At 34.8% G+C, this 27,855-nt stretch overlaps 4 protein-coding genes across 5 annotated transcripts; 1 reads left to right on the top strand and 3 right to left on the bottom strand.

The window, feature by feature from the left end:
• Nucleotides 1–9,283, bottom strand: LOC146922823 (AP-4 complex subunit mu-like). Of its 2 annotated transcripts, none has more exons than XM_085715624.1 (13): nt 9,125–9,283; nt 8,023–8,117; nt 7,266–7,469; nt 6,703–6,819; nt 6,476–6,601; nt 5,522–5,648; nt 3,896–3,999; nt 3,705–3,809; nt 3,239–3,333; nt 1,498–1,585; nt 1,346–1,406; nt 1,170–1,243; nt 1–371 (listed from the first exon to the last, which is right to left on the bottom strand). In XM_085715624.1, the coding sequence occupies exons 1-13, from the start codon at nt 9,180–9,182 to the stop codon at nt 273–275; spliced, it is 1,353 nt and encodes a 450-aa protein (XP_085571750.1). In that variant the 5' UTR covers nt 9,183–9,283; the 3' UTR covers nt 1–272. The 2 variants fall into 2 exon arrangements, with proteins under 2 accessions (XP_085571750.1, XP_085571749.1); XM_085715623.1 differs by having other exon boundaries at nt 6,476–6,604.
• Nucleotides 9,284–13,622: 4,339 nt separating this feature from the next.
• Nucleotides 13,623–17,036, top strand: LOC146922824 (uncharacterized). The gene is made up of 2 exons (XM_085715625.1): nt 13,623–15,915; nt 16,001–17,036. The coding sequence occupies exons 1-2, from the start codon at nt 13,909–13,911 to the stop codon at nt 16,817–16,819; spliced, it is 2,826 nt and encodes a 941-aa protein (XP_085571751.1). The 5' UTR covers nt 13,623–13,908; the 3' UTR covers nt 16,820–17,036.
• Nucleotides 17,037–17,092: 56 nt separating this feature from the next.
• On the bottom strand, nt 17,093–18,155 carry LOC146922825 (uncharacterized). Its single transcript, XM_085715627.1, has 2 exons — nt 17,712–18,155; nt 17,093–17,632 (listed from the first exon to the last, which is right to left on the bottom strand). Exons 1-2 carry the CDS (start codon nt 18,153–18,155, stop codon nt 17,288–17,290), a joined length of 789 nt encoding a protein of 262 aa, XP_085571753.1. The 3' UTR covers nt 17,093–17,287.
• LOC146922826 (beta carbonic anhydrase 5, chloroplastic-like) lies at nt 17,712–22,434 on the bottom strand. Its single transcript, XM_085715626.1, has 10 exons — nt 22,378–22,434; nt 22,147–22,253; nt 21,850–21,911; nt 21,038–21,172; nt 20,891–20,939; nt 20,586–20,699; nt 20,190–20,243; nt 19,538–19,620; nt 19,350–19,455; nt 17,712–18,663 (listed from the first exon to the last, which is right to left on the bottom strand). Exons 1-10 carry the CDS (start codon nt 22,391–22,393, stop codon nt 18,460–18,462), a joined length of 930 nt encoding a protein of 309 aa, XP_085571752.1. The 5' UTR covers nt 22,394–22,434; the 3' UTR covers nt 17,712–18,459.
• Nucleotides 22,435–27,855: the final 5,421 nt, after the last annotated feature.

Below are 27,855 nucleotides of genomic sequence, written 5' to 3' on the forward strand. Positions count from 1 at the left end.
TTTTAGCATAGGCACTACCAAATGTTCTCATTTAAAAATAAAAGCTTTATAATAGGACTGAGTTATCTGTTTGCAAGAAATATGACATAATTCATCTCATATTGTAAGACCAACTGTGTATATGTAAATAAATGATAAACAAACAACAATGTGTCTACACTTATAACTTGAATGTAGTTTATAAATAAAGAATACAAGTAAATAAAACAAAATCAAGGACAATAAAGAGCAAGAGAATATAAAAAAAAAGGGGGAGGGGTTGCCTAATTGCATCATATCCGAGCAACGTAGGAATTTGCCTGTGTAACATATCTAACCCACCGATATGGCTCATGCGACCCAGATTTCTTTCCTATTTGCAAATATTTTACCTGCAAGGAAGAGGAGTGTTATTGAGACACAAAAAAGTTGACATCGTATAAAATAAACTCAGCATGAGTGTGTGTAACCCAAGGAGAGAGAGAAAGAAATCCAGAGAGAGAGTAACATAAAAACAAAAACCGTAATTTTATACAGTGCTGATGTCGACTTTTAACGTTTCTGTTTAGGAAATGTATTAAGCACTAGGCATGTTCAAATGGCTCCTTCATTTTAGGGGATCAGAATATTTAAAGGGACTTCAGTTATACAATACTCAAAACATAGATGGCAAAGTTTTTTGGCATCCGTAAATTTAGTTTTTCAATTAATATAAAGAAATCCAGTAATTCAATATTAACAGTATTCCAAAATTTAACTGGCCAAAAACACCAGTCTATTTCTCCAAAATGATTGAGAATGAGATAAAACGAGTGGGAGGAGGGGCCAGCTCAAAAGTATGGGTGGTTCAGCTGGCAGCCAAGTTTAGTATTTAATTATCATAAAAAGGAATTATGTTCCATGTTAAGCGCTAACTAAAAACATCACTAGTTTGACCAGGTTTACAAGACTGTTAAGTCACAGGCTCACAGCAAATATAAACCACATGACAAAATAGAGAATAAGAAAATAACACATCTAATATGAGGCACCAGGTTAGCGTTCAATAAACAGATTAAAGAGTTCACGGAATAGGCACACCATTGAATCTACCTAGTAGGGTAGTAGACAAGGATGTCTTTGATAGAGGGAAGGTTTTTGGTCAAATCAAAACTATAAGAGAAAAACAGAGAGTTGACATGTTGGTTTACCTGAAGCTGTGATACATTGTGCATTGGTATAGTAAATGTCATGCTAACAGGCCCAGATTCTTTCGTTATATTACCTGTTAAGAAATAAGTTTGCATAAATTTGATATATTAATCATTCAATCAAAGAAAAAAAAAATAACCGACTGTTTAGGGCATGCACTAACAAGAATAAATACCATGTGATTCCTGAGAAAAGGTTAGCTTTGCACGTAAAGTATGCTCAGATCCCCCATTAATCTGTTTCACCGCACTTGTCAGTCACTTTTATCTCCAAAAAAATGTTAATGACTTGAATTAAAACACTCGAGAAAATGATAAGAAATATTACCTTCTTTAAACTCCATTCTAGCTTCTTATTTGCCTCCCTAAAATCAGTTGTCTGTCCAGTAGCACCAGGCTCCAGTTCAAAACTAACTCTGCAACAATTCCATATGACTACTCACATCAGCAACTATAAGACCAGCTATCATTAATACAGTTTACATGTTTCATATGCAAGGAAATGTTGTTTTCCCAGTTTCTTGTATCGGAAGTTATCCATAGAACAAAACAAATGTGCATGAAGCATGATATGCCAACTCCCACAAAGGTATGTTCAAAAAAAAACCACTGAACCGAACCGAACCGCGGTAAAATAAACAAAACCATTTTTGTAAGTTCATGAACCTAACCAGTTTTTTCTCAAACAGATCGATAACTGGAACCGAACCGCAGTTAACCAAACCGAACCTTTCTGATATAAATTGATGTCGAAAAAATCAAGTGTCGTAATTAGAACCATCTGATTTCTCCGTAGAGAGGTGAGAAGTAGCGAAGTTGGTGAAAACGACAAAATCGGTGTTCGGATCATCAGTAGTACCAGTGAAGACCATGAGTCAGTCTTAGGAGAGAGAAAATGCGTCTAAACATGAGAGAAAATTGGCTGTGGCCCAAAACTTGAAAATGAAGGCAGGTCTGGAACAAGGAGAGGAAGGAAAGTTGGACGGAGAAAGACCCGGCCAGAAAACTGCCGGCAAATAGCCAACGAGGTTGAGACAGTGTCCGGTGGTGAGACATTTCCAGAAAGAGAAGGGGCATGCGGGTGTCGAAAGCCTTCAGGGATGTGCTTCCGAGGGTGGGCTGGTCTGAAGGTCGATCCCAGTGTTGGGGTTGGTTGCCGTTAAAGACGCCAGAAAAAGTTATGAAACTGAGTGATGGAATGGGTCAAGACAGTAAAGAAGGGGCAAACAGGAGCGGAACACGGATTGCCGGAAAGAAAAAAAATCACTGGAGTTGGTTAACCAGGCAAGTGCAGTCTAGAGTTATCTCTCAATAGACTCTAGATATCAACAATAAATACATGGATCCTAATCTTATTTTCAACGGTATCAAAGCCTTCACGAACAAGTGGTCAAGAGAACAATACTTGCTGACTCAATTCTAAATAGGAAACGAAATTTAGCATAAGCAAAAGTAGTAACTCATAGTATTAGTACACAAATCATGATCAAAGGATCCTTGGATGAGTAAGCATGTTATGTGTAAAACTATTCATGGGCCATTAGCTAATAGAACAATCTGTTAGATGAGTTGGTAATGCAAGTATACAATTCTTTCAATATTGATTTAGGGCTGTCTCTTGAACTACATGGTGTGAATTACATGAGTCAGACAATGATCAAAAACAAGATTTGATAATATCTAGAGAGTCTAATCAAGTAGTTATACACATTAATTGATAGTAAATTCAAAATTTCATTCAGCATAACCACTGGAGGAATGCAATCATGTTTCCTCAAGGAGGACATTTTAAAAACTGTTCTTTAATTAGAGTAAATAATTAATTCCTCCAAACATTTTAGTTTTTAAATTAGTCAACCATCCCATCCAGTTTTATACCTAGCTCTACTTCTGTTCAAAACATATTTGGCATTCTATGCACCTATGGTAAGACAACCACGACCCAAAATTTCAACGAATTTAATCGTTAAACGCATCATACAAGTTCTGTCAGTTTCAAACAAATATCAGTGAAACATACTCTCTTGTCATTTATTAACTGATACATAAGTATTATATATAAATAATACCTGGTGGTATATTTCGGTAGTGGCATCTGCACTTTAATAGTGTTTGCTGTTATACTTGAGGCAAACTCAGCACTAACTTTAAGAAATACTTCTGCCTGTAATATAAATTCAGAAGTGTTATTGAGTATGAAAGCAACTTTAAGATTTGAAAAATGGTTTATCTGAAACATGAAACATTGGAAATAGTATTGTTTTCTTTTTGTTGCCTTGGAGATATCCGACCTAAGAACCTATTTGGGAACAGTGACCTCACAGGGAGGGGGGAAATTTATATACAACATCTTTGTGATTAGCACATTTTGTTCCAATTAGATACATTGTAACACATCTATAAGCTTATAGAACAAACGTACCAGAAGAATTTATAAAAAGGAAATATGACAGTAATGTCTCAGCTATTGCTATTTTTCAAGGAAACAAAAAAAAGAATAAAAAAATAATATAAATATTGAAAAGTAGATATCACCTTAAGGGAACCTGCCTCTTCGATCAAAGCATTGATGCGAAAAGGAGGCTTAAATGGCTGGGTCATACGGTAATTCATGACTGGAAATTCACCGTCTGGAGGTATCTAAAAAATGACAATCCAAGAACGGTTAAAATAATAATCAAAAGAAAGAAATCTGAAGAAATAAATACTACTGCTTATGTACTCACCAGGGATAGAGTTCTGTTTGTTTCAAAACTATCCAAACGAACAGATTCATGGAAATTGCAGTCATCTAATACCACTGCTCCTGAGCCAGAGGAACTCCTATAACCTGCTCTAGAAACATTTCGAAAATAAGTTTTATGGGTAGACCACTGGAGACAATTGTTTTGTAAAATGATGTAAAGCTGTGTAAATTTTGTGTCCATAATGAGATCACGCAACTTGTATTTATAATGGTTTTACAATAAAACCATAATGAGATCACACAACTTGTATTTATAATGGTTTTACAATAAACGAATTGAATGCTTGCTTAATAAGTACTCCCTCGGTCACATTTATAAGCAAAAAACAACTTTTTAGTTTCATTGAATAATTAATGTATTCGGTCACATTTATAGACCAGATACATTAATTATTCAATGAACCTAAAAAGTTGTTTTTTGCTTATAAATGTGACGGAGGGAGCAAGCGCCAGGCTAGGAAGTTATATACTCTAGGAGTAATAACAATCAATCTAGGAAGTTGTACGATTCAGGGAATATCTAAAGATTCTTAATTTTAACACCCCCTCCTCAATCTGGAGCATACATGACATGCACCAAGCTTGTTACAGCAAAACAAAAGTCACCATCAAGATGATCCTCAACTGGAAGAGGAGGCACCATTAATAATCATCTGTGGGAATATAGTCACCGAGTCACCACCGGATTGAGCGTCGATGGGAAGGAAAAGGCACCACCAATATGAACCATATGTGGGAAAGGAGTCATCAAACTACTAAAATCACCTCGTAATGTGGAAGACGGTTTCTGAGACGGACAGCGCTGGTGGCTAGAGAAGGCTGCACGCGCTTTCATGCACGAATCTGGAGGCGACGTGAGGCCAAGCACGGAGAAGGTAGCTGCGCGTGCAGGCGCGTGTGGTAGCTGATGGCATTGATAAAAGAACCACCATGCTCGCCAGAGGATTCCGAGGCAATTGGTGGTGGCGCTTGGTGTTGGGTCACACCGGAAAAGTGGTAATTGGTATTTGCACAGCTAGAGAACGGGTGTGAAGCACTAGTCTGAAGGTCACCGAAAGGGATGAGCATAGTGATAAACACCTCAATGGCAGCTGGTACTTGCACAACAGAAAAGGGTGTGAAGGTCACTGGAAGGGATGAGCACAGTGATACACACAACAGGAACGCGTGTGAAGGTCACTGGAAGGGATGAGCACACTGATAAACACCTACTGAAACACTTCTAATAGGTGGTGCTGCCGGCGGCGGTGAAGCACAAAGAGAAGGTCACAGAGTCGGAACTTGCTCTGATACCATGTAAAATTGTGTAAAGCTCTATATAAATTCTGTGTGTCCAAAATGAGATCACACACCTTGTATTTATAATGGTTTTACAATAAATGCATTGAATGCTTAATAAGTAAGCACTACCCTAGGAAGTTGTATATTCTAGGAGTAATAACAGCCTAGGAAGTTGTATATTCTAGGAGTAATAACAATCAATCTAGGAAGTTGTACAATTAAAGGAATATCTAAAGATTCTTAATTTTTACAGTACCAGGCCAGATATTTAAGCATGAATCTTCAATTGTGAAAATTAAAAACTAAAAGAACTGAAAAAAGATACCGGAGATTGGTCCCTCGCTTCTTCCAATGGAAAGATCGTCGTTAAGAGCTAAGCGAATTTCAGGATTGCCAGTAAGATAGCTCTTCATTTGTATGGTGCCATCAATCTCAGAAGTCAATATATATCCCTGAGCCATTAAGAATATTAAGAATGACAAACAAAACATATGGGACATGAATAACTTGAAATACAACTAACAACAACCAAGCTTATCACACTAGGTAGCAGCACTTCAAATGTGCATCAACAAGAATGAAAGCCGTTTCATACTAGGTATCTACATAGATTGAACATGACATATTGTCAAATACTAATTTTTTAGAAAGGTCTTCAGTTCCACATCTGTTTTAGTGGCTTCTCATAGTTTTACTTGGCCCTCCTCCACGTCTATTTATTGGCCTATCTCCATCAAATAAACTTTTCATAGTATGGTATCTATGGACAATCCATTTTAGGCGAGAGATAGTCTGTTAATTTTTCCTCTGAGGATGTTACTTTTGATTTCTTCATATACACTCAATCATGACCTAGTCTTTTCTTGTATGCCCACTCACTCATTAACCACAAATATTTTCATTTTGCAAACCGTGTTCTCTTGCCGGAACTTTACCACCTAACATTCGCTACCATAAAACATCACTAGTCCACTATTGTGCATCACAAAAATAGATCCAACGGTTACTCATTATGTTTCATTAAATTAGTTTAGGCATTTAAGAAAACAGTAACTAAATACACTTTTAATTGAACTCAATGGTTGTTTGCTCTGATTAAATAAGTTTCAAGTACAAAAGAGTCAGGAATTAAATATGATCTCTACTATTGCCCCCCGAGATAGAATTTCGTTTTATCAGTTGAAATCCTGGAAACCGTAAGCAAAGGTACTATACCCATGAGATGAAACAAAAATAGACCAATAAAAAATCCAAACAGATATTAAGTGTGTGTACTCACACTAGAGCTAAAAGTGATGCTGATTTTCTCAATTATATCCACAAAGATTTCCTCCCTCCTTCTACCCCCAGGCTCTGTTGCAACAACAGACTTTGTAACAGCTATTCCTGGCATTCTTTTTGTCCCCTGCTGCATGAAACAAAAATGAAAAATTAATATATCATAAATACAATTCATAATCGCAAAAGATATTAAGTGCTTGAAATAAAAGATATTAAAAATCTTACAGAAAAGATTGCAGCAGGTCCAAGAGGTGACAGACGTGCTGCATCAATTACAAGTGGCTCATTGAAAATATAGGACTTCAACAATTCTGTAGATGTTGTTTGCACATAACCGAAATCCTGGTTCAAATAATAACATCAGGTCCCTCATGGGTAAAAAAAATTGGAAACATACTTGATTAAATATAAATCTTAGGCCAAAGCAGGAGTAAAACATAAAAACTCAAATAGGCATTTGTTGTTCTTTTTATAAAGAAAAACAGAAACAACATCCATCAGAAATTTAGTGTGGTTTTCATTTAAATTTTAATTCCATAAAAATATTAAGAGCATATCTCTCAAACCTATCAGATGCTATGCTACAGATATTCACTGTCCAAAAAACCACTTCATATTGATAGCAAGACTCAATAGTGAGTATATAGAGTAGATTTAAATACCAATAAAAGGGAATCAATTAGGAGAAAGTAGATAATTTAATTAAAAGAAGAAACTATACAGTTGAGAAAATATAAGACCGGTTATTTAGAAGTAAAGAGCCAAATGGGATATGAGAGGAAACTCACAATAACTTCATCGAGTAACTCATACACCAGGACAAAGTTTTTTCGTAATGAGTCTTCATTGAGAATCCCAAGGTAATCTTTAATAACACGAGCAATTCTTTGTAAAAGCTCGAAGACGAAGGAAGGTGATATATTAACCCTTGTAGTTGCAACAAACAGTAAGCCAACAACTTTCACATGAAAGTAATTTACACCATCTACATTCTGTCAACAAACAAATAAAATAGAACATAAGAAATCTGCATATTCTATCAGAAGAGTGGCAAATGACATAACAAGAATAGACATTTACACCTTCAATAAAATTCATTTTCTGAGATATAAACATATTTCAGAAAAAATTATATTTGAAATAATACTATAAAAATCATAAGCGATCACAAATTCACAATTATAGGTTAGGTATTGATAACAGGGTATGGATCTAGTCTAGCATTTCTGCACGTGTTAAATAAATTGAAGGTAGGATATAGCAATATAAATAATTAGCATGACTGGTCAATCATCTACAAACTACAAAGTACCAAGCCTTTTCACATTTGCAACATTTCTGAAATTTAAACATATCCAATTGTATTATGCAACGTAACAGGGTGGGACAGTGGGTGTTCTAAGGTGGCCAATGTTCCAATGAAAATAACTATGTATGTGATACAAAGGAAACATGACGATCCAATTATCCATTGTTACGTACTCATTTCAAGCCTAAATCATGTTAACACATACTCTCTTCCTGATTCAAAAAGATAATACCTACAAAGACAGGTGGTGCCTCCTGCAGTTCGCCATCTTCCCAAAACTTTACTTTGCGGAAAAATATCTCTGCACTTCCCCTTGGGACCTCACCACGATCTGCAATAAAGAGAATCAAGTCACTATAGCCACTGAAGGTTTGACAGTAAAAAATTCAATTTCAAGCATTAGGATTGAATCAAAATATTAGTTCTTTTGATAATGTTGCTCACTCCACTCCATTCACCCTTCTCAAAAACAATTGCAGATACGCAAGTTTTCATTCCATTTGGCGGCAAAATTAATATTTAAATTACAATTTATTTGACCAAGGAAATCTGACATTACAAGCAGTTATATAAATTGAGGAAGACACCATGAGAAAACTATTAAAGTGACAAGGTAAAAAAAACCAAATCAGCAACAAGATTTAAGCTATAACTTTAAGAAACTTACAATAAACAGAAATGATACTCAGACACACAAAATTGAAAACAAAACTCAACAACAATTTGGATGGTTTACGCCATTTGAGTATGTGGTTAATTACGTTCATGGATATAACAAGGTGACACAACTCATTAACTATCACCTAAACGTGATCAGCGACGTGTTTGAACATCATTAACCATTATTTTCAAATATATATGTATATTGGTATCGATTATAGCCATCCAAATTAAGTTCAATTATACATGATTTTAAGGTTTTATATATAAATATATTTATTAACCAAAATTTGTGTTCAAATATACATATCCATCCATTCACAAACAGACTTCAAATTCTAACAAATATAGATTTATTCCGAATTCCAATGTGTTTGAGCTAGTGGAACATGATTCGAAAGCGCATAAACCTCATCAAAACTTCAGCATTCATATAATACAAATCAATTAACAGCAGAAAGCTTATGTTTCAAGATTTTCCGATTGAAGCAATTAGTTACTAGTGATTAATTAGCACCGAACAAGATGCAATTCAAGTAAGATCTGGGTGCCTAAATTTGAATCGATGATTGATTCAAATATTGGATCAAGGAAATAGAATCAGATCCAAGAGTAAAGAAAAACGAAAATCGGGAATGGAAAATTGAAGTTGAGAGAGAGAGAGAGAGAGAAGCTAACAGTCACGGAATACGATGTTATCGCCACGCTGTGAAAGGACGAAGAACTGTGAGATCATGGCTTTCTTCTACAGCTGCTGCTTTTGTGATGGCTTTTTTGCGAGCAACGAAGACGATAATTCAATAGTCTTTGTGATATTAATTTTTCTTTTTTTTGGTTACAATAGTCCTTGCGATTAACGGTATATATATTATAGGAATGCTAGATTTCGATAGTTTGTTTCGTTAGATAAATTTTATTATCTTACAGTCTTAGCAAAAAAAAAAACAATTAAACGTAATATCAAGTGAATTTAAATCTTTAAGACCTTTGACAAAAAAATTAAACTTTAAAAATATAGTTTATTTTTATTCATGATTGACATAATTCATAAATTATTTTTTGTGATTGACATAATTCATAAATTATTTTTTGTGACATAATTCATAAATTATTTTTTGTGATGGTCAGGGTTTGAACCCCGGACCTTGCATATATTATGCATTGTCTCTACCAACTGAGCTAAGCTCACGAGGACACACTTTTTAAAAACGGATATAAAGTTATTGCTCCACAAACTTCTAACTAAAAATAACTAACTAGAATTATCAAAGTGGATTATCCGACCTATTTAGGGTCGATCCTAGCGGGCTTTAGACTTTCCCAAGTCGAATCAAAAAGTCCTATCTAAAAATGGATTTTAAATAAATCATCTGAGTTCGACCCTATAGAGACTGCAAGCTAAATGAGCCGGCATGCATATACTTTAAAAAAATTGAAAAACAATATATGATTTCTCTGTAATAACAATATATTTTTGGATTATAGTTTAAATTTAATTTATTTATTATAACAAATGAAATATTATGTCACATCTAATTATTAATTTGTTCCATCACACAAGTACACAACTAGTTACCGTCAAGAAAGAAAAAGTTGTACTTATAAGATCCGAACTGCATAAGGCGCGTGGAAAACTCATAGAGTGGAAAAAGAAACAGTCAAAGATATGTGTTTTAATTTTAAGGTCCAATCCCTATGTTTTAGCAAGCTTGTGCTGACTCATACGGGTTAGTCCATTTTAACTACTCTAATTACAACTTGATTAGTTGAGCAATCACCTTGACATATATTTGACACACTTTAAACATAAAAGAGTCATAATCTTGATAGAAGGAGTGTTGACTTACGAATTTTTCTTATAAGTTAGATATTTTTCTATTTAGAATATTTATGATAAATTTTCAGAAAATAGAGAGAAAAATATTGGAGAAAATGTAATTGTAAAAATTATAATACGTTGAATATCATTATTTTTTATGCAATACATTTTAGATTTTAGTTTCTTCACCATTAGTTATAGCATATATATATTGTGTAGGGAGTTAAAGGTTGACTGAAAATGCAACAGTCACATGTTAATAGGTTTTTCTCTATCCGTTTAAATATTCTTTCCAAGCCTTTTATTTTTTACCATTTCCTGATACGAGCTTAAACCAACACTGCATGTATTTGGCTTCTTATCTTGACTCTGGTGGATATAATCAATCTTTTCTATAGGTGTAGTACCATGCTTTTGAAACCAGGAAATTATTTGGATACCTTTATATGTGTTGAGTTTATTTCTCATATTGTTTGATATTGGTTCATAAATGATTATCATAATGATTATTTTAATGCTATCTGGCTTTGGTTTTAAGTTATCTTTAGATTTCACCTTTGGTTATAAGTTTTTTTTTCCATTTTGGTATCTTAAAAATGTTAAGTATTTTGGTCTCTTACTTTTATTTCCATACCTTAAATTACAAACATTAGACGCTTTGGTCCATATTATGTTACTTTCTATCATTTGTAACTTAAGGAATCAAAATTGAACAAAAAAGTCATAATGAATCAAAGTGTCTAACATTTGTAACTTGAGAGATCAAAATTAGAACAACCTAAGTGAAATCTAAAAAGTAACTTAAGGGCCAAAAAACAATTTAACCATTTTAGAATTAAATCATATATGCGGACGCACATGTGATTTATATATATATCAGTCTGGACTCTGGACTCTAAAAATACTGACCATAAGAAGAAAAATAGGAAAAAATATATAGTTTTTTTAGTGTCAAAATGCTCTCTACCAATGTGGACAAGCCACATCATCACTTGGGGTTTGTTTGGAAGATGAAAGAAAGTGAAAGGAAAGATAGTATAAGGAAAGATTGTTGAAGGAATGAAAGAGAGTAGAAAGTGAATGGAAAGTGAGATGATTATTTAACCGTTTGGTATCAAAGAAAGTGGAAAGAAAAGTAAAGGAAAGATAGATCTATATTTATTAAAATGACATAAATACGCTTACATTAAAAATTGAATATTATATATATATATATATATATATATATATATATATATATAAAGTAACATATATTAATAAAAGAACAAATAATAACCCCTAAAAAAACAAATAATAAAACGGTATTATATTACATATACATATAGAGTTAAGGATCCGTTGACACAGGTGTAAGTCATCTGACTTACACCAAATCTTGATCGTTCAAAAAATTAATCCCACGGTTAATAATTAGGTTAATTATGCGACCCTTTTTCCTCTTTCACAATTTGTTGGAGTTAAGCGCCATATGATACCTTGTACCTCTTGGATCGGCAGCATCGCCATTCAGAATCTCAACCATTTTTTTGGAGATTAACTTATTATAAAGCTTTTTCATAGACCCGGATGATACCAACGTAATTATTATGCATCAATTGTGAGCTTTGTTTTTGTAAGAACATATAATAACCAAATTTGATGGGTTAATAAAACAGAAATAAGAGACTTTCAATTAAAAGGAATAATAAATTCAAATAACAGTGAATTAGAATATAAAATTGAAGTTTTAGGTTAAGAACATGAATTCAAATAACTAACGAAATGTAAAAGGTATCAAAAGTGTTGAAAATTAAGAAATTGCTTTGGATTTCCTAAAATTGAATCCAGACAATGAATCAATAGATAAACAAATCATGAAATTTTGAGATTTATCACAAACTAAGAACATGTGTATGCAACTATCGAAGATGGAGAGATGTGAATGTAGAAGGTACCCGTGGAGTGTGACTCAGTGAGATCTTTCGCCACAGATATATATCTCTTTTTAGGTTCAGTATAAAAAATGATTTTCTTCACAAAAAATAATAAAAAGAAGATAAAATATAGTTGTTCGTGTAATGATGAATCATTAAAAAAAGCTTGAGAATCAAGAGCCTTTTTTTTTTTTTTTTTGAGGGAAAGAATCAAGAACCATTAAAAAGTCAGTTATAACGACTATTTTATGCAGTTTTCCACTTTATCTACAAACGGAAAGTTGAATCATTTGAATATTTTCCGAGTTTAGTTTTTGTTGAACAAATATATAACAATTTTTCCTAAATGATATGTCTGGATGTCATTTGATGCAACAGTCACATGTTAATGTAGACTCTTTTATTAACGTAGTTAGGGACCACATACTTACAATGTACTACTGCAGTTTAGATTGCACATGAGCTTCTTTGCACGATATTGATTTATTTATAATTGGCTTAATGGTGTGTTTAGTCCCTGCAAATAGGCGTCATTTAAAAATCAGTCCCTGTAATCGCTAATCCTTGCAATCTACCCTTGCATTTGTTAATCATTTAAAATTTGGTCCCTGGACCAAGTTAATCACTGTCAACTCATCTGTTTACTGACGTGGCACTGTTGAATTGGTTTTCACTTGACATGTCATCCAAATGTGCACGGGAATGGACGAAATTGCCCCTCTCTCTTGAGTGTAACTTAATATGACCAATATACCCTCCGATCCATCATTTTCTTCATTTGCTGCAATCAAAATTTCTGGGTGACGAAATTAGGGTTTGAAAAGGGGAAACCGTGAATGAAGATTATACTTGCTCTCTGATACGGATCGAACGAAGTGAAGTGGTCTTACTCATTTTCAATGGCGAATCCAATGGAGGTGTCAAACTCGAATTCGAAGATCGCAACGTCCGGAGAATCATCACGACCTAATACGGGTATGTTACTTGTGCGACGATGAACTATGTTTTTTGTTGTTGTTTTTTGTGAATGTCTGTGTTATTAGTTGTTGTTTTGGAATGAAGTTATTGTTTTAGTGAATGTCATCGTTTTCCACCATTTCTAAATTGGGGTTTAATTTTTTCCAGATATGGGTATTGCTGTTAAGTTTCACTATGGGGGTATGTTTGTTAGGGATTGGGTTATTTGTTACAAAGGGGGAGAAGAAACGTTGATTGAAGGTTTAGATCCTGATAAGTGGTGTTTCTTTGAGTTAACTGGAATTTTGGAAACTGATTTGCTAGTTAAAAAACCTTTTAGGTTGTGGTGGATGTTAGATGAAGAGGTTAGTTTTAGGGTGATTAAAGATGACGCCACTGCTGAATTTGTAAAAGATTATGCACTTAAAAAAAACTCTGCTGTGAATATTTTTGTTGAACATAATGTGGATGAAAGTATTGATGTAGGTGATAATCCTAATTATGATGTTGTTGGTGAGGAGTTGGGTGAGAGTTATCAGGTGGATAACAATGAGAAGGGTGAGAGTTCTCAGGCAGTCAATACTGACAAAGGAAAAAGGCCATTAGTGTATAGTGATAATGAAGAAGGGGATGTGGGTGGTCTAAGTAGCAGTGATGATGAAGATGATGATAATGATAGGTATATTGACAGTGAAGAAGAGAGAGCACTTGGATTTGAAGATGGGTTTGAAGAAGTGGATAATGACAATTTGAACACAGACAGTGGGGCAAATATGGCTGATGAAGCAACAAATGTGCAAGTGGATAATATAGCTGACGTGGATGCTACTGATTGGGGGAAGGAGTATGAGAGTGAAGAGTTAGATTCTGATGATCCTGATTTGAGTGGTGATGAGAGAGCACCTGCTTATGATGTATTTAACCCCAGCCAACTAACCAAGGATTATGTGTTCCCAGTTGGCATGGATTTTAAGAGTCTTAAAGAGTTCAAGGATGGTGTAAGGGAGTGGTGTGTATTAAATGGGACCCAGATTAAAATAGAGAAAAATGATAAAGACAGGTGTAGGATAGTGTGCAAAGATACCAAATGTCTTTTTACAGCCCTTTGTAGCAAGGTGGCCTACAACCATTCATTTAAATTAAAGACATGGTATGGGGACCACACATGTGCTAGGGTTTTAGAAAACCGTAGTGCTGATGTAAACTTTGTTACCAAATATGCCCTTGATAACATGAGGACCTCTGAGATGAAGGTTAGTGATATAATGTCAGATCTGAGAACACACAAGTCAGTTGGAGTGTCATTTTACATAGCTTGGATGGCAAAAAAGAAGGCCAAGGAACTCATAGAAGGGGATGCAAGGAAACAGTATACCTTACTGTGGAGGTATGCAGTTGAGCTTCAGAGGGTGTCCCAAGGAAATAGGTGTAAGATAAATGTTGAAAGACTGTCATTGAGTGTTCAACCAAGGTTTAGCAGGTTTTATTTTTGCTTTGATGGTTGCAAGCAAGCCTTTTTATCAAGTTGTAGGCCATTCATAGGGGTGGATGGGTGTCATCTGAAAACCCAATATGGAGGTATTTTATTGGTTGCAGTGGGTAGAGATGCAAATGACCAATACTTCCCTTTGGCTTTTGGAGTTGTAGAGACTGAGACAACAGATTCTTGGAGGTGGTTCCTTACCTTGTTGCTTGAAGATATTGGAACTAACAGGAGATGGGTATTTATCTCTGATCAACAGAAGGTTAGATGTTTTATAGATCTGGTTACTTCCTCTAAGTCATCTTTATGTATAGTTGGTTCTTTAACTTGTTCTTATTTTCAGGGGCTCATTTCAGTTTTGGAGGAGTGGTCTGACATAGTTGAACACAGACTATGTTTGAGGCATCTTTATGCAAATTTTAAAAAGAGATTTGGAGGTGGTGCTTTGATCAGGGATCTGATGATGGGTGCAGCCAAAGCAACTTACTATCAATTGTGGAAGTCAAAGATGGATGAGCTGAAGAAGGTTGACTTGAAAGCATGGGAGTGGCTAATGGGACATGACCCTAAAATGTGGTGTAAGCATGCTATTTCTTTTTACCCTAAATGTGATGTCTTAATGAACAACATATCTGAAGCCTTTAATTCAACAATATTAGTTGTTAGAGAGAAACCAATACTGACCATGGCTGAATGGATTAGAACATATTTAATGAATAGGATGTCAACCAATAGGGTTAAGCTTGAAAGATGGAACCATATGATAATGCCTATGCCTAGGAAGAGATTGAACAAAGAAATTGAGAAGTCTGGTGGTTGGGTTGCCATATGGGGTGTTGCTGAGGAGTTTGAAGTTCATCAGGTTGGAGGAACTCAGGCCTTTACTGTTAATGTTGCCAAGCAAACATGTTCATGTAATTTTTGGGATTTGGTGGGGATTCCTTGCAGGCATGCCATTACAGCAATGTCTAAAACATCAAAGGACCCAGAAAATTATGTTTCTGAATGGTATAGCAGAGAAATGTATGAAAGGTGTTATGCACACAATGTGAGTGCTATCAATGGTCAAGACATGTGGCCAGAGGTAGAATGTGAAGAAATGTTACCTCCTGCTTATAAGAAGGCACCAGGAAGACCAAAAAAGCTTAGAAGGAGAGAAGCTGATGAAGCACCATCATCCCAGGGTAAGTATAAAAGATCTGGAACTACTTACAGGTGCACAAGGTGTGATCAGTTTGGCCATAATGCTAAAGGATGCAGAAGTTTAACTGTCAACCCTAATGCTCAAAAAAGAAAGGTATTTCATCAAATCATTGTCACTGTTTTTACATTTCACAATTTGTAATAAGCTAACCTATGTATTTCATTATTAATGAACACAGAGAAAGCCACCAAGACATGCAAGGGGTGATGATAATGATGACAATGAAGCTAGTGCAAATGGTGCAGATGAAGCTATTGCTGGATCAAGTGCAAGTGCAAGTGCAAGTCAAGCAGGGACTGAGGAGTCTATATTGGGTACTCCAGACATAAGTGAGCCTGTGCAGGGTGCAAGTAAAAAAAGGAAGGTTGGGATCAATACAAGATTCATTCCTCCAAAACAGAGTAAGAAACCTAAAAAAAATCCAATGGCCTTTATGTCTTCATCTATTAAGCCAAGTGCTACAGTTCAAACAACAGTTCACACCACCAAAAAATCACACACATTAATAGAGCCAACAGCAAATGTCAGCACTGTGGTTCACACATCAAAAAAATCACACACATCTGTTAAGCCAACTGCAAATGTCAACACTGTGGTTCACACATTAAAAAATGCACACACAGTTGTGAAGCCCTCAGCTAATGAAACCACAATTGTTAACCCACCAACTACTGTCATGAAGAAACCTGGTATGCACAAAAAGCCACCAAGAAAACCTTCTGTTAAGACCTTAGATGTTGTTAGGGCCATTGTGGAGCCAATAGTGAAAGTGAAAGCACCTGTTAGGAGGAGTAGCAGAACTTTCTGGAAAAGTCCTGCAATCAGAAATGGTCCAGGGAAAGACATGGACAACCCAATTGAGGTGGTTGATGAAGAAGTTGCAGAGGCAACTGGCTCAGGGAAAGATGCTGCTGAAGCTGCCCCAAGGAAATTCAGAGATGAAGGTGGAAGTTGTTTGGCCTTGTTAAGAAGTGTGGAGAATGTGAAATATATTTAGTGCTAATTATGTAACTTATGTTACTTGTGTTTTGTGTTTGGCTAAGTCCAACTGATGTTACTTTTGTAAGACTACTTATTGATGTGTGTTTTATTTTGTGATTATCTTGGCTAAGTCCAACTTATTTTGTGATTAGCTTGGCTAAGTCCAACTTTTGTAAGACTATGTATGAAACATCTGTTATGGATGAATGAATGAATGTGTTTTAAGTATCTAAGTATTCAAGTATTATAACTTATGTATTCAATATCATTACAAGCCTATGAAAAACAATGACACAAACTAACAGGGAATGCTTTCATTCATAACATCACTTTACATAACAGGGCATGTTTTCATTCATAACATCATTCACACCATAACATTACACCATAACATTACAGGTTCCACTTAAACCATAACACAACATAACATTACATTGCCCCATAACATAACACATTTAACATCAAGCTTAGAAACTACATAACATTACTTCTTAACAAAGAAAACAGCAAAGATCAACCAACTAGCTATTAGTATCCACTTAAGCCATTCAACCTTCTTCTTCTCAGCCAACACCTTCATTTTCCATTTGTCTTTCTTCTTCTCCCAGATTTCACCACAATTGCAACGTTGGTTTGCACACCTTGCAGATTTTGCAGACTCAGCTTCACGAATCACAGGTCCATTCACAGGTGCAGACTCATCTTCACGAATCACAGCTGCATTGAAAGGTGCAGACTCTGCTTCAGCTGAATAGCAATGAGTCATTGGTCTGGTTGCTGGACCAAGTTCATCGTCCCAAATCCACTCATTACAGGTTTTGAACTTTTTCTACATACCAAAACATTTTCCTATGTTATTCACTGTGTTTACAATACGATGCAAAAGGAAAAAAAATCATAAATCTTACTTGCCAATCGCGACATCTCCAGAACCTTCTGCCTTGATTCTCCAAAGTCGTTGATATGTAAAGAATCATCGGCTTCATAGGCAAACACTTGCACATTGGAAGCATCCCTCGAGATGTTGGCACTGAGGTAGGGGGAAACTTGCCACCATTGAAGTAGGTTTCATACGAGTCCTTTGTTGAGGTGTCAGTAGACATTTTCAATGTTGATGAAACAATCAGAGTTTTGGGTTTTTCAACGGACAAAGAAAGGAACAGGACGAAGTAGATTGAAATGAAGAAAGAGGACGATCTGCAAAAGAAGAAAAGAAGTTGAGGATCGGGGTAACAGAGAAGAGAAGAGGTGGGTTTATGAAGAAGATGAACAAAGGGTAGTTTCGTCATTCCGCTTAGGTCTGAAGAGAAGAGGGGCAATTTCGTCCATTCCCGTGCACATTTGGATGACATGTCAAGTGAAAACCAATTCAATATTGCCACGTCAGTAAACAGATGAGTTGACAGTGATTAAATTGGTCCAGGGACCAAATTTTAAATGATTAACAAATGCAAGGGTAGATTGCAAGGATTAGCGATTACAGGGACTGATTTTTAAATGGCGCCTATTTACAGGGACTAAACACACCATTAAGCCTTTATAATTTCACATTAGCTTCTTTACATAATATTATTCTTTTTATTTTTTTGGACTCAAGTTTCTTTACATAAAAGAATCATGACAAATCCGAGATCACAATCAGCATAAATCATTCCCTCAGCACCAAAATTCTTTTTCTTTGACAACATAACTGCTTCTTTCTTCATTAACATTGCATTCTTTAAAATCAAGGGTCCATTTCTCAAACGAGCAATTTGAGAAATCATAGTATCCTCCATGAATAGAAAGCAAATCCTTCATTACTCTATCTTTTATCCATGGATAACTTAGCAAGTTTAGTAATGATTGGTTAATAGATTCCTATAACAAAACCAATGAACAAACTCTTGTTAGTTTTCCAAAATAATAACACTTCTAGATTTAACCTCTCGAATTTGCGTAAAAATAACCTCTTGACAAGGTTTTAAATCAGACCACATCACAATCAAATACTAAAAAATATTGATTTACAGGCTTGATACCACAATTGTGTGTGCAAGGTTGTAAATTGGGGCGTATCCGGATGAGATACCCACGACGCGGTCGCCGAAACGTCAAAAAAAATTATTATACACGCATGAAACTACAACTGCGCCCACAAAGCATTTTTACATGGTCGCCCCAAGCGTCAAGCAACCAAAGTTATGGATTTAGGCCTCAAAATTTTAGGCCAAATTTTTTTATGATTTAATTATAAATACATAATATGACAACTAATTGTAAATATTCCTTCAACTTAGTTGGTTAGTATGAAAGTCTCATATCTTACTAGTCCTAGATTCAACACTTACTCAATAAAATTAATTTCATTTTAAAAGGCCTTATCATAAAATTTGTTTTAGGCCTTTAAACATATTGGGTCGGCCCTGCGTCTTTAAAATCTGTACGTTACATAGAACTATATATATTAAAGAGATATATATGCAGCATGAGCAATAGATTTAAGACTTTCTAAAAGTTCAAAATTGGAACTTCAAATAGTATATATGATGAAATATGATGGATACCTTCTCACAAAATCTGCATTGTTGATCGAAGCAAAGATGAGATGTGGCAGCTTTTGTCTTCATTTTGGCCACTTTCCCATTGGCAACCCAATTGCGTATGTAGTTTCTGAAGGATGAATGAATTCAAATGAGAACTAGGGCCATAGCAATCATTCGAATGGTAAAATATTTTGAGCAAGAAATAAAACCTTGGTTCAGTATCTTCTTGCATATTCATCAGAGCTTCAATTCCAGCACAACTACTATGACCAACTACTAATATATTTTCAACCTAAAAATTTCAGCAACCATTTGCATTATATAGCTGTATAGGCCTATAGGGTAAAACTTACTACGACTTAAAATTTAGTTCCCTGAAGCTAACAATTTACTTTAGAAATTAAAATAAGGGGAAATGCTAACCGGTGCCCTCGAGGCAATGGTTAAGGATAAGAAAAAGGAAATTATATAGTAGTTAATGCATTGAAATTGTGTAATTAATTTATAATAAAGTCAAAAGCAGTTTCCTTTTATGGTAATAATTCCCTTTTATGGTATGCTTAACCAGTGCCCCAGGGGCACCGGTTAGCAGGACCCTAAAATAAGTAATCTCAATTGTTAATATCACGAGCATATATGTATATCAAATGATAGATCATAGATACATTAAAATTCCTCAGTAAGATTCCCACTCTAGACATTCAATTCACATTTTCTAGCAAAAAATTCTAGAGATTAATTCTCCTTTTATGAAATTCTTGGGTAAACTTACCAAGAAACCAATACATTTTTCCATTCAATTTTGCAGTGCCAATATTTGTAATAACTTCTACAATACATAACTTTTTAACAATTGTGTACCTGAAGAGTAGTTACTGCAAATTGAAGAGCAGCATTACACTCTGATGGTCCATTCTGCCCTCCAAAAGAAGAACAAATTTTGTGATAGGGAAATGTTAGAAATAGTTTGACCTCCTTTAGTTTGAATATATTAAAAATAGGGTTAAAAAAAATTATGTGTTTAGAACCTATAATTTATTTGAATTTTGTTTTTAGTCTCTATACCAACTCTTCGAATTTTGTTTTTAGTCTCTATACCAACTCTCCGGTCCTTAGGAAATTGCATTCTTTTAGTTCGTAGGGACTAAAAATGTGTAGTTTTGTAGTTTATGAGACTAAAATGTAGGTATAGAGACTAAAAAAATATGTAAATTTTTTGGAGATTAAAAACATATTTAACCACAATTATGTAAATACCTTCATCATAGGTACAAGATTGGCAATGTTACGTATCATAAAGACTTCACCAGGTTGGAATCCTAATATGTTAGAAGGGCATACCCTTGAATCTGCACAAGCAATTACCATAAACTGTACTTGGATTTATTAGTTTTTAGAACAATTAAAGTCTCGGTTTAATTAAAATATGGTGCAACACAGCATAAAGGAACCTTAGAAATTAAGTCAAAATGTGTTGTTGTGGAGATTATTTGTGAAGATGATTTGATAGTTTAGGGAAAAAAATTGAATAAATGGACTTCTGAAATCTATTTGTTAATCACCTTTGGATATTGAGCTTCAGCAAGAGATTGATAATGCTCCAACTCTTTCCTGTCTAAAAGAAAATAGTTTATAAGATACTTGGCTAACTAAAAGGAACAAATTTTTGCATAGTTGAAAATTGGAAAAATGTGCAACTTAAATCTTACATGTACTTTTGGTTCTTGAAATTTAAAAACCTTTGTTTCATCAAACCAAATAAATTTAGGTAACCATCAATTTCAGTCATATTCCCTACATCAAGACCTTTATTTTCATTACCAATATCTTCTGGCTGTTTCTCCCTACAGTTAAAGAAGACAAATCATATAATTGTGATCAATCAAATGTTAGTTATAAATTTAGAATTTCTCACTCGGTCCATTCATCGAAATTCACAATTTGGGATAGACTTGTCAAAGAAGAGTATTCCACAATTGTTCAACTGTCTCAATGGATTGAGAAGAATCAAGATATTTTTGTATGTTGCATATGATATGGTATGACATCAATCCAACAAACCATGAGAATAGTTGTTATGGGGTGAAGTAGCAAACAAATGCATGAAACTTTTAAAGTGAAGATATAATTTGGATTGATGTCATACCATATTACCAATACCATATGCAACTTGCAAAATTTACTATATTATTTACCTTAAGCAAATAAGTCATTTACGTGGTTATTTTATTTTTTGGGGAAAATTTTGATTTAATTACCTCCTCTAAATAAATCGAGTAAAGTGAAAAAATACAAATATTAATAGTTCATTACACTAACGATTTGTTATGCATGTGCATCTAATATCAACTACGATCCATTTATCAATAGTTAAGAGAGGAGTGTTATGAACATTGTACACGCTACACACAATTCAAAAGTAATTGATGAATAAAACTTATAAATTAGAGCAAAGAAAAATCTAAATATTTCATCAAAATTTAGGCACAAACTGAAGTGGTAGAAACAAACTCAAACTTACTTGAATGAAGGCAATGATGCTGCAGCTGATGCATGGCAACCATCTTTTCTTACCCAATTCATCTACAAATCCAACAAAATTACTATCAAAACCAAGCATTGTGAGACAAACAAAGCTAAATTATACTTTTAGTCTCTTATATATATATTTTTTTTGTTTAGAAATAGTCTCTTATAAATGATCAAAAGTATACAATAGCTTCTTCTTCTTATTTTGTGAAGAAAGCAATGCTTCATAAACAGCAACTAACAACAGATTAAAGGAAAAGCTATATACATAAACAATGGAGAAACTCACAAATTTTGGGTAAGGCCTTGTTATGGAGGAAACCACAGAGTTTCCATGGACGTATGAATCCACTAAAGGTGCCTTTGATCGGAGAACTGCACTAATAATTCTGGACCCTATAAAGCAGAATTTGATTAGCTAGTGATCAAATTCAATTATTATTTTTATGACATTTACAAAAAATTAAAGGAAAAAAAAATTCAATTTGATCAGAACTGAAAATTAAGTATAATAACTTACGAATTGGCCACACCATCTCTTCTTGAATGCTGATTAGAAAAAGAAGTTCAAAAAACTAACCAACTTTGAATTGCAACATGCCTTTTATATATCCTTGAAACTATATAATATAAAATCCTTATCATTATCCACAAGTCCTATCTCAAAAATGCCGAAATTGTTAGATCGGATGCCATGACCGGGGTTTGAACTCCGGTGTGTGTGAGTTTATAATGGCTTTGTCATTTCGTCTATTAAAAAAAAAATCCTTATCATTATTAATTATTGTTTTATGTTCCACAAAAAATTATTATTTTATGTTTGTGGAATGAGGAGAATCTCGTGGCTATTCATTGAAACAAGACATGGAAGACACGACTCAATTATTGTATAAACTTATCCTGTTGTCACATTACACGTACCATGTAGTTATCCAATTTTGTGGGACTTTCTTGCTGCCTAGCTAACATTGACTGTATGTCTTATCTTGTTCTATTTTGAGATGATAAACTATATGTCGTATCTATATAATATATTGTCATGAGTTAAGTCATTTTCATTCTTTGCTACGCTATATAATACATTAGCTTGTGCATGTTTGATTTTGCGGTCATAAAAATAAATTCTGATTGAATTTATTTTGATTTTGCTTAAAAAGCGAGTTGAGTGTAACATAGTCTATGTTTGGATACACTTACTTAAAAGTGAATTGAACAATAGTAATAAGTATAGAAAACATGTTCACATTCAAAAACCATAAATCTTAGCTTTAAGTTAAAATCACTTCAGAAGACAACATTAATTCTACTTAAAGCAAGCAACAAAAAATGTCAAAATCAATTTCACATATTTAAGAAACAATTTTGACTACTCAAGGGAGAACCAAACATAGGATTAAGAGTGGCAAATGCATATGGACCGGATGAAATTTAATTTGGATCGTAACGGTACATCAAAACAATCCTTTAAGTCATTTATAATAAATTACTCTAAAAAAGTCAATTATAATAAATTAAAATTTTAATTAAAAAAATCTACCGACAGAGTTCAATCTCGTGAAAGGAGTTGGACAACGTGACAAGTCAATATTCAAATTATTAATGAAAGTTTAAATATTCAGGACCTAAGGACAGACGACACTATACGATGGACACACCCTAAATTCCAATAAGTAATGGTTCAGACCAACAGATCCTAATTGTCTAGTCCAAATCCAATATTAGAAGACCACCCAAATGGTTACAAGTTGCCCCTCAAGGACAACTGTCTAGGTGAAGGCTTCACAATCAAAACTCTACATATCACTATATATACCTATGCTTAGCATTGGGCCTGACATCACCTTTTTTTTAACCCTATTTTAAGATGCACTTTGTCTCTTGAACCCCTCATGGACTTCGCATCGGAGCACGTGCAGATACACCAACCCCCTCAGTGGAGAAGGACTGAAGACGGTATGCGGCGGACTTCGCATCGGATCACAACAGATCTTAGTTGGCTATCACAATACTGGAGCATATAGGTTGCTTGATTCACAATTTAAGAAAATTGCTATCAGTAGAGATGTGAAGGTTTTAGAAGATGAATACTTGGATTGGAACTCAAACAAGTGCAATGTTTCTGAGAAACAAGTTATTATTGAAGGTAATAAAGAATCTGATGGGCTCACTATCCATGAAGAAGCTATTGAAGAAGAAATCTTAGAGGAAGAACCAACTACTACAGCCAGACCACAAAGAATCAGACAAATTCCAAGGAAATTGGAAGATTGTCAGGTAACTAGTGATGATGAAGTCGGTAGTGATGATGAAGTAGGTATTGAAGAAGAAATCACTTAGTTGTAAAGTCTGCATTCCTAAATGGTACATTGGAATAAACTGTGTATGTCACTCAACCACCTGGCTTCACAATCAAAGGGAAAGAAGATAGAGTATTCAGATTGAACAAAACTTTGTATGGCTTGAAACAAGCACCTAGAACCTGGAATAAAAGAATTGACAAATTCTTTATGGAACAAGGTTTTAAGAAATGTATAGTTGAGCATGGAGTTTATATGAAAGGGAGTGAAGAAACTAGCTTACTAATTATATGCTTGTATGTAGATGACTTTATGCTAACTGGAAGCAACATACAAGTTATTGAAAATTTCAAATCAGTCATGAAGTCAGAGTTTGAAATGACTGATTTAGGTAAGCTTGCTTATTTTTTAGGCATGAAAATTCTCAGAACCTCAAAGAGATTGATACTCCATCAAACTAAGTATGATACTAAAATACTGAAGAAGTTCATTATGTTAGATTGCAACTCAGCTATCGCTCTTGCAAATGCTAACATAAAAAATGAAGTGAAAGAAGAAAAAGAAGGTGTTGATCTAACATTGTTAAGAAAGCTCATTTGGTTTATTAAGGTACTTATGTCAAAGCAGACCAGACATAAGCTACTCGGTTGGAATTGTTAGCAGGTTCATGAGTAACCCTCTAAAAACTCATTTCATAGCAGCATTCTAAGTTACATAAATGGTACACTGCAATATGGTATTCTATTTCCTGTAGCACAAGCAACTGAGCAGCTCAACATGATAGGCTACTCAGATGCTGATTGATGTGGAGATAAAATAGATGGAAGGAGCACTACAAGTTTTTTGTTCATGATACAAGGAGCACCTATTTCCTGGTCATCTAAGAAGCAATCAATTGTTGCTCTTTCAAGCTGTGAAGCTGAGTATGTTGTAGGCTCATCTGCAGCTTGTTAAGCAAACTGGTTGCAGAATGTAATAGAAGACTTAATGATCAAACTGAAGCATTCTATCAAGCTCCTGATAGATAATAAGTATGCAATTAATCTTGCTAAGAATCCTATTGCACATGGTAAAATCAAACACATTGAGACTAGATTCCACTACTTGAGGGATCAGGTGAATAAATGCAAAATCATTGTTGAATATTGCTCAACAAATGATTAAGTGGCTGATGTTTTCACCAAGCCAGTCAAGAGGACCCAATTTATGAAGCTGAAAAGAGAAATGGTAGTTGTTTGTTTTGAGAGTTTGAATTAAGGAGGAATATTAACTTATGATTCAAACTCTTAGTTTGTTTTGTTTGTTTTAGGGTTAGTTACCTTACTTCTTAAGTAACTAACTTTCCTTGTTTTTAGCTAGTTTGTTAGACAGTTAGTAGTTTACTTGTAATGCAAGCTATAGATGGAACATTTGTTCTTCATATGTCTCTCTTTCTCTCTTTCTCATTCTCACAACAGTTTCTTAATCTTCAAGTCACACAATTTACAAACCCTAGATCAAGCAAAATATACGAATGAAGAACATGCGAATCAAGCAAAATATAAGAGTGGTGATACACTAATACCCTTATACCACTATTATACATACTCCCACATGTGACACTTTAACATAAAATAGTACTCCAAAAGTGCCAGCTCAATTTTTTTATATATAAAAAAACACAGTTTTATTTATTTATTTGGTTTTTGTTTTTAAATTCTATGCATCTCTCTTCTCTTCTCATCACAGATCTCCCCCAATCATGACATCTTATCGATGACCACCCAGGTCTGATTTCGTCGTCGTCTTCGTTGTCTCTCCGGTTTCTATTTATCCTCTGCAACTTCTTGTTCACTCCCTCACTCAACTTCGATCTATAATCTTGATATATAATATTGGATGTTTCGGCAACAATGGTGACAACGATGTGCTCAAATTTGAAAGGATTGAAAGTTAAAATGATGGTTGTGAGGATGAATGGACGAAGGCATAGATCTAGAAAAATAAAAACCAAAACGCTGATGGTGATGGACGGACAGAGGCGATGGAGAAGAAGGGGTTGTGGTTCGGTGATGCGTTACAACTTAACGGTGGGTGCTGGCGGCGATGGAGTCGGGACGGTGGACGTAACACCCATACTAGACGTATTTAGAAAGTTTAGCATGAGCGTTATCTTTAGTACTGGATACATTAAAAATATACAACAAAAAATTTCTGAATGAATAATATTTACATCAAGTCACGTTCGTATAAACAATAACGCAATACATCTCGTCCATACATAAAAATACATCCTTGATGACCATAACATCCTACAACAATACGAACGAACCCTTGATGGAACATCCTTCCGGCAACGAACATGCATAATCATCCTGCTTATCTGAAACAAATAAGGATTGGGATGAGACATAATGTCTCAGTGAGTTCCCCTAAATCGTAGGCTATAGGCAACCATGGGGAAAAACCTACGGTCACCACGTGTCTACAATACAACCTGGCGGTTGATTATACGTGTGTGGGGACTTGCTTTCCTAGACGGTAGTGCATGCTAGACCCGTCATAGGTTCATCTTACTTGTCATAGTCTTACTATCATCATACGTGTCATGGCGGTTAAGGGATCCTAGAACCGCTATCTCAAGATATGATATACGCATCAAGACTTATCATACATATTCATGACACGGTCTTAAACCGGACAAATAGGGAAACCTAAGTTCGTCATCGGTAAAACGTTCATAACATACTCTAATGCACGACTTGTTCATAGCTAACATCATATCATAACATATTCATGATCATGCATAGTCATAAACATTCATACAATCACATTATCAACGTTGAACAAACATTCATTATCTTGATTCAATTTTACGGAAAGCCCAGGGTGGAGTAGCCCCAAGTACAATCCCATACCTCCCTCAGTGACGTGCGGTTCCCTTAAGGCTTAACCGGTTCTACCATTCCCCTTGGGGAACCTTTTGCATCCTTCCTTGGAAGGAATACAAAAGACACGACACCTACACTCAGTGACATGCGGGCCCCCTTGCGGAGCTTATCCTGTTTCTCATGCCACCTACTTCATTCATTAAATCATAGTCTTAAACATTCATGAAAGGTTTCTAACCTATACATGCATACTCGTTTACCTCGGATCCGGGGTCGATCCGATTAATAGTAAACTACCTTCATTCATACCTAATCATTGCGTGCATACTCTTACATAATCATATGCGAAGGAAATACACTTCGCGTCTTACCTACATAGGCATTCATAATCCTATACTTGTCATACTTAGGGATTCATGCTATCTTTCTAGTTCTCAACTTTCTATGTCGAGGCTCTATGCTTTTCCCCCCATACTTAGTGTTATTTCCTACCCATATCAAGGGTCATATCATAACATCTCATGTGATATTCGTCATTGAGACTCTTGATGTTGTTCATGCATTTCATTACCAATATCTTTAGGTGTAATGTGCAATGATAACTTGACTTTGAGGGGTTTTTAAAATTATAAGAGACTGCAGGGGAAAGCCTCGTCGAAACCACTGCATTTCATGAATTTTTTGTGAAAAAGTGTTGTGCTGTGGAATCTCGCGTAAGCGAGATTCATCTTGCTTGAGCGAGATTCATCTCGCGTAAGCGATATTTGCAGTTTTGATTCGACATTCATTTCGCTTGAGCGAGATTTTCTCGCTTAAGCGAGGTTCTTCAGT

This window comes from Medicago sativa, chromosome 5 (assembly GCF_051527215.1).
Source record: "Medicago sativa cultivar Bolivia chromosome 5, Bolivia_mono, whole genome shotgun sequence".
NCBI classification, from domain to species: Eukaryota; Viridiplantae; Streptophyta; class Magnoliopsida; order Fabales; family Fabaceae; genus Medicago; species Medicago sativa.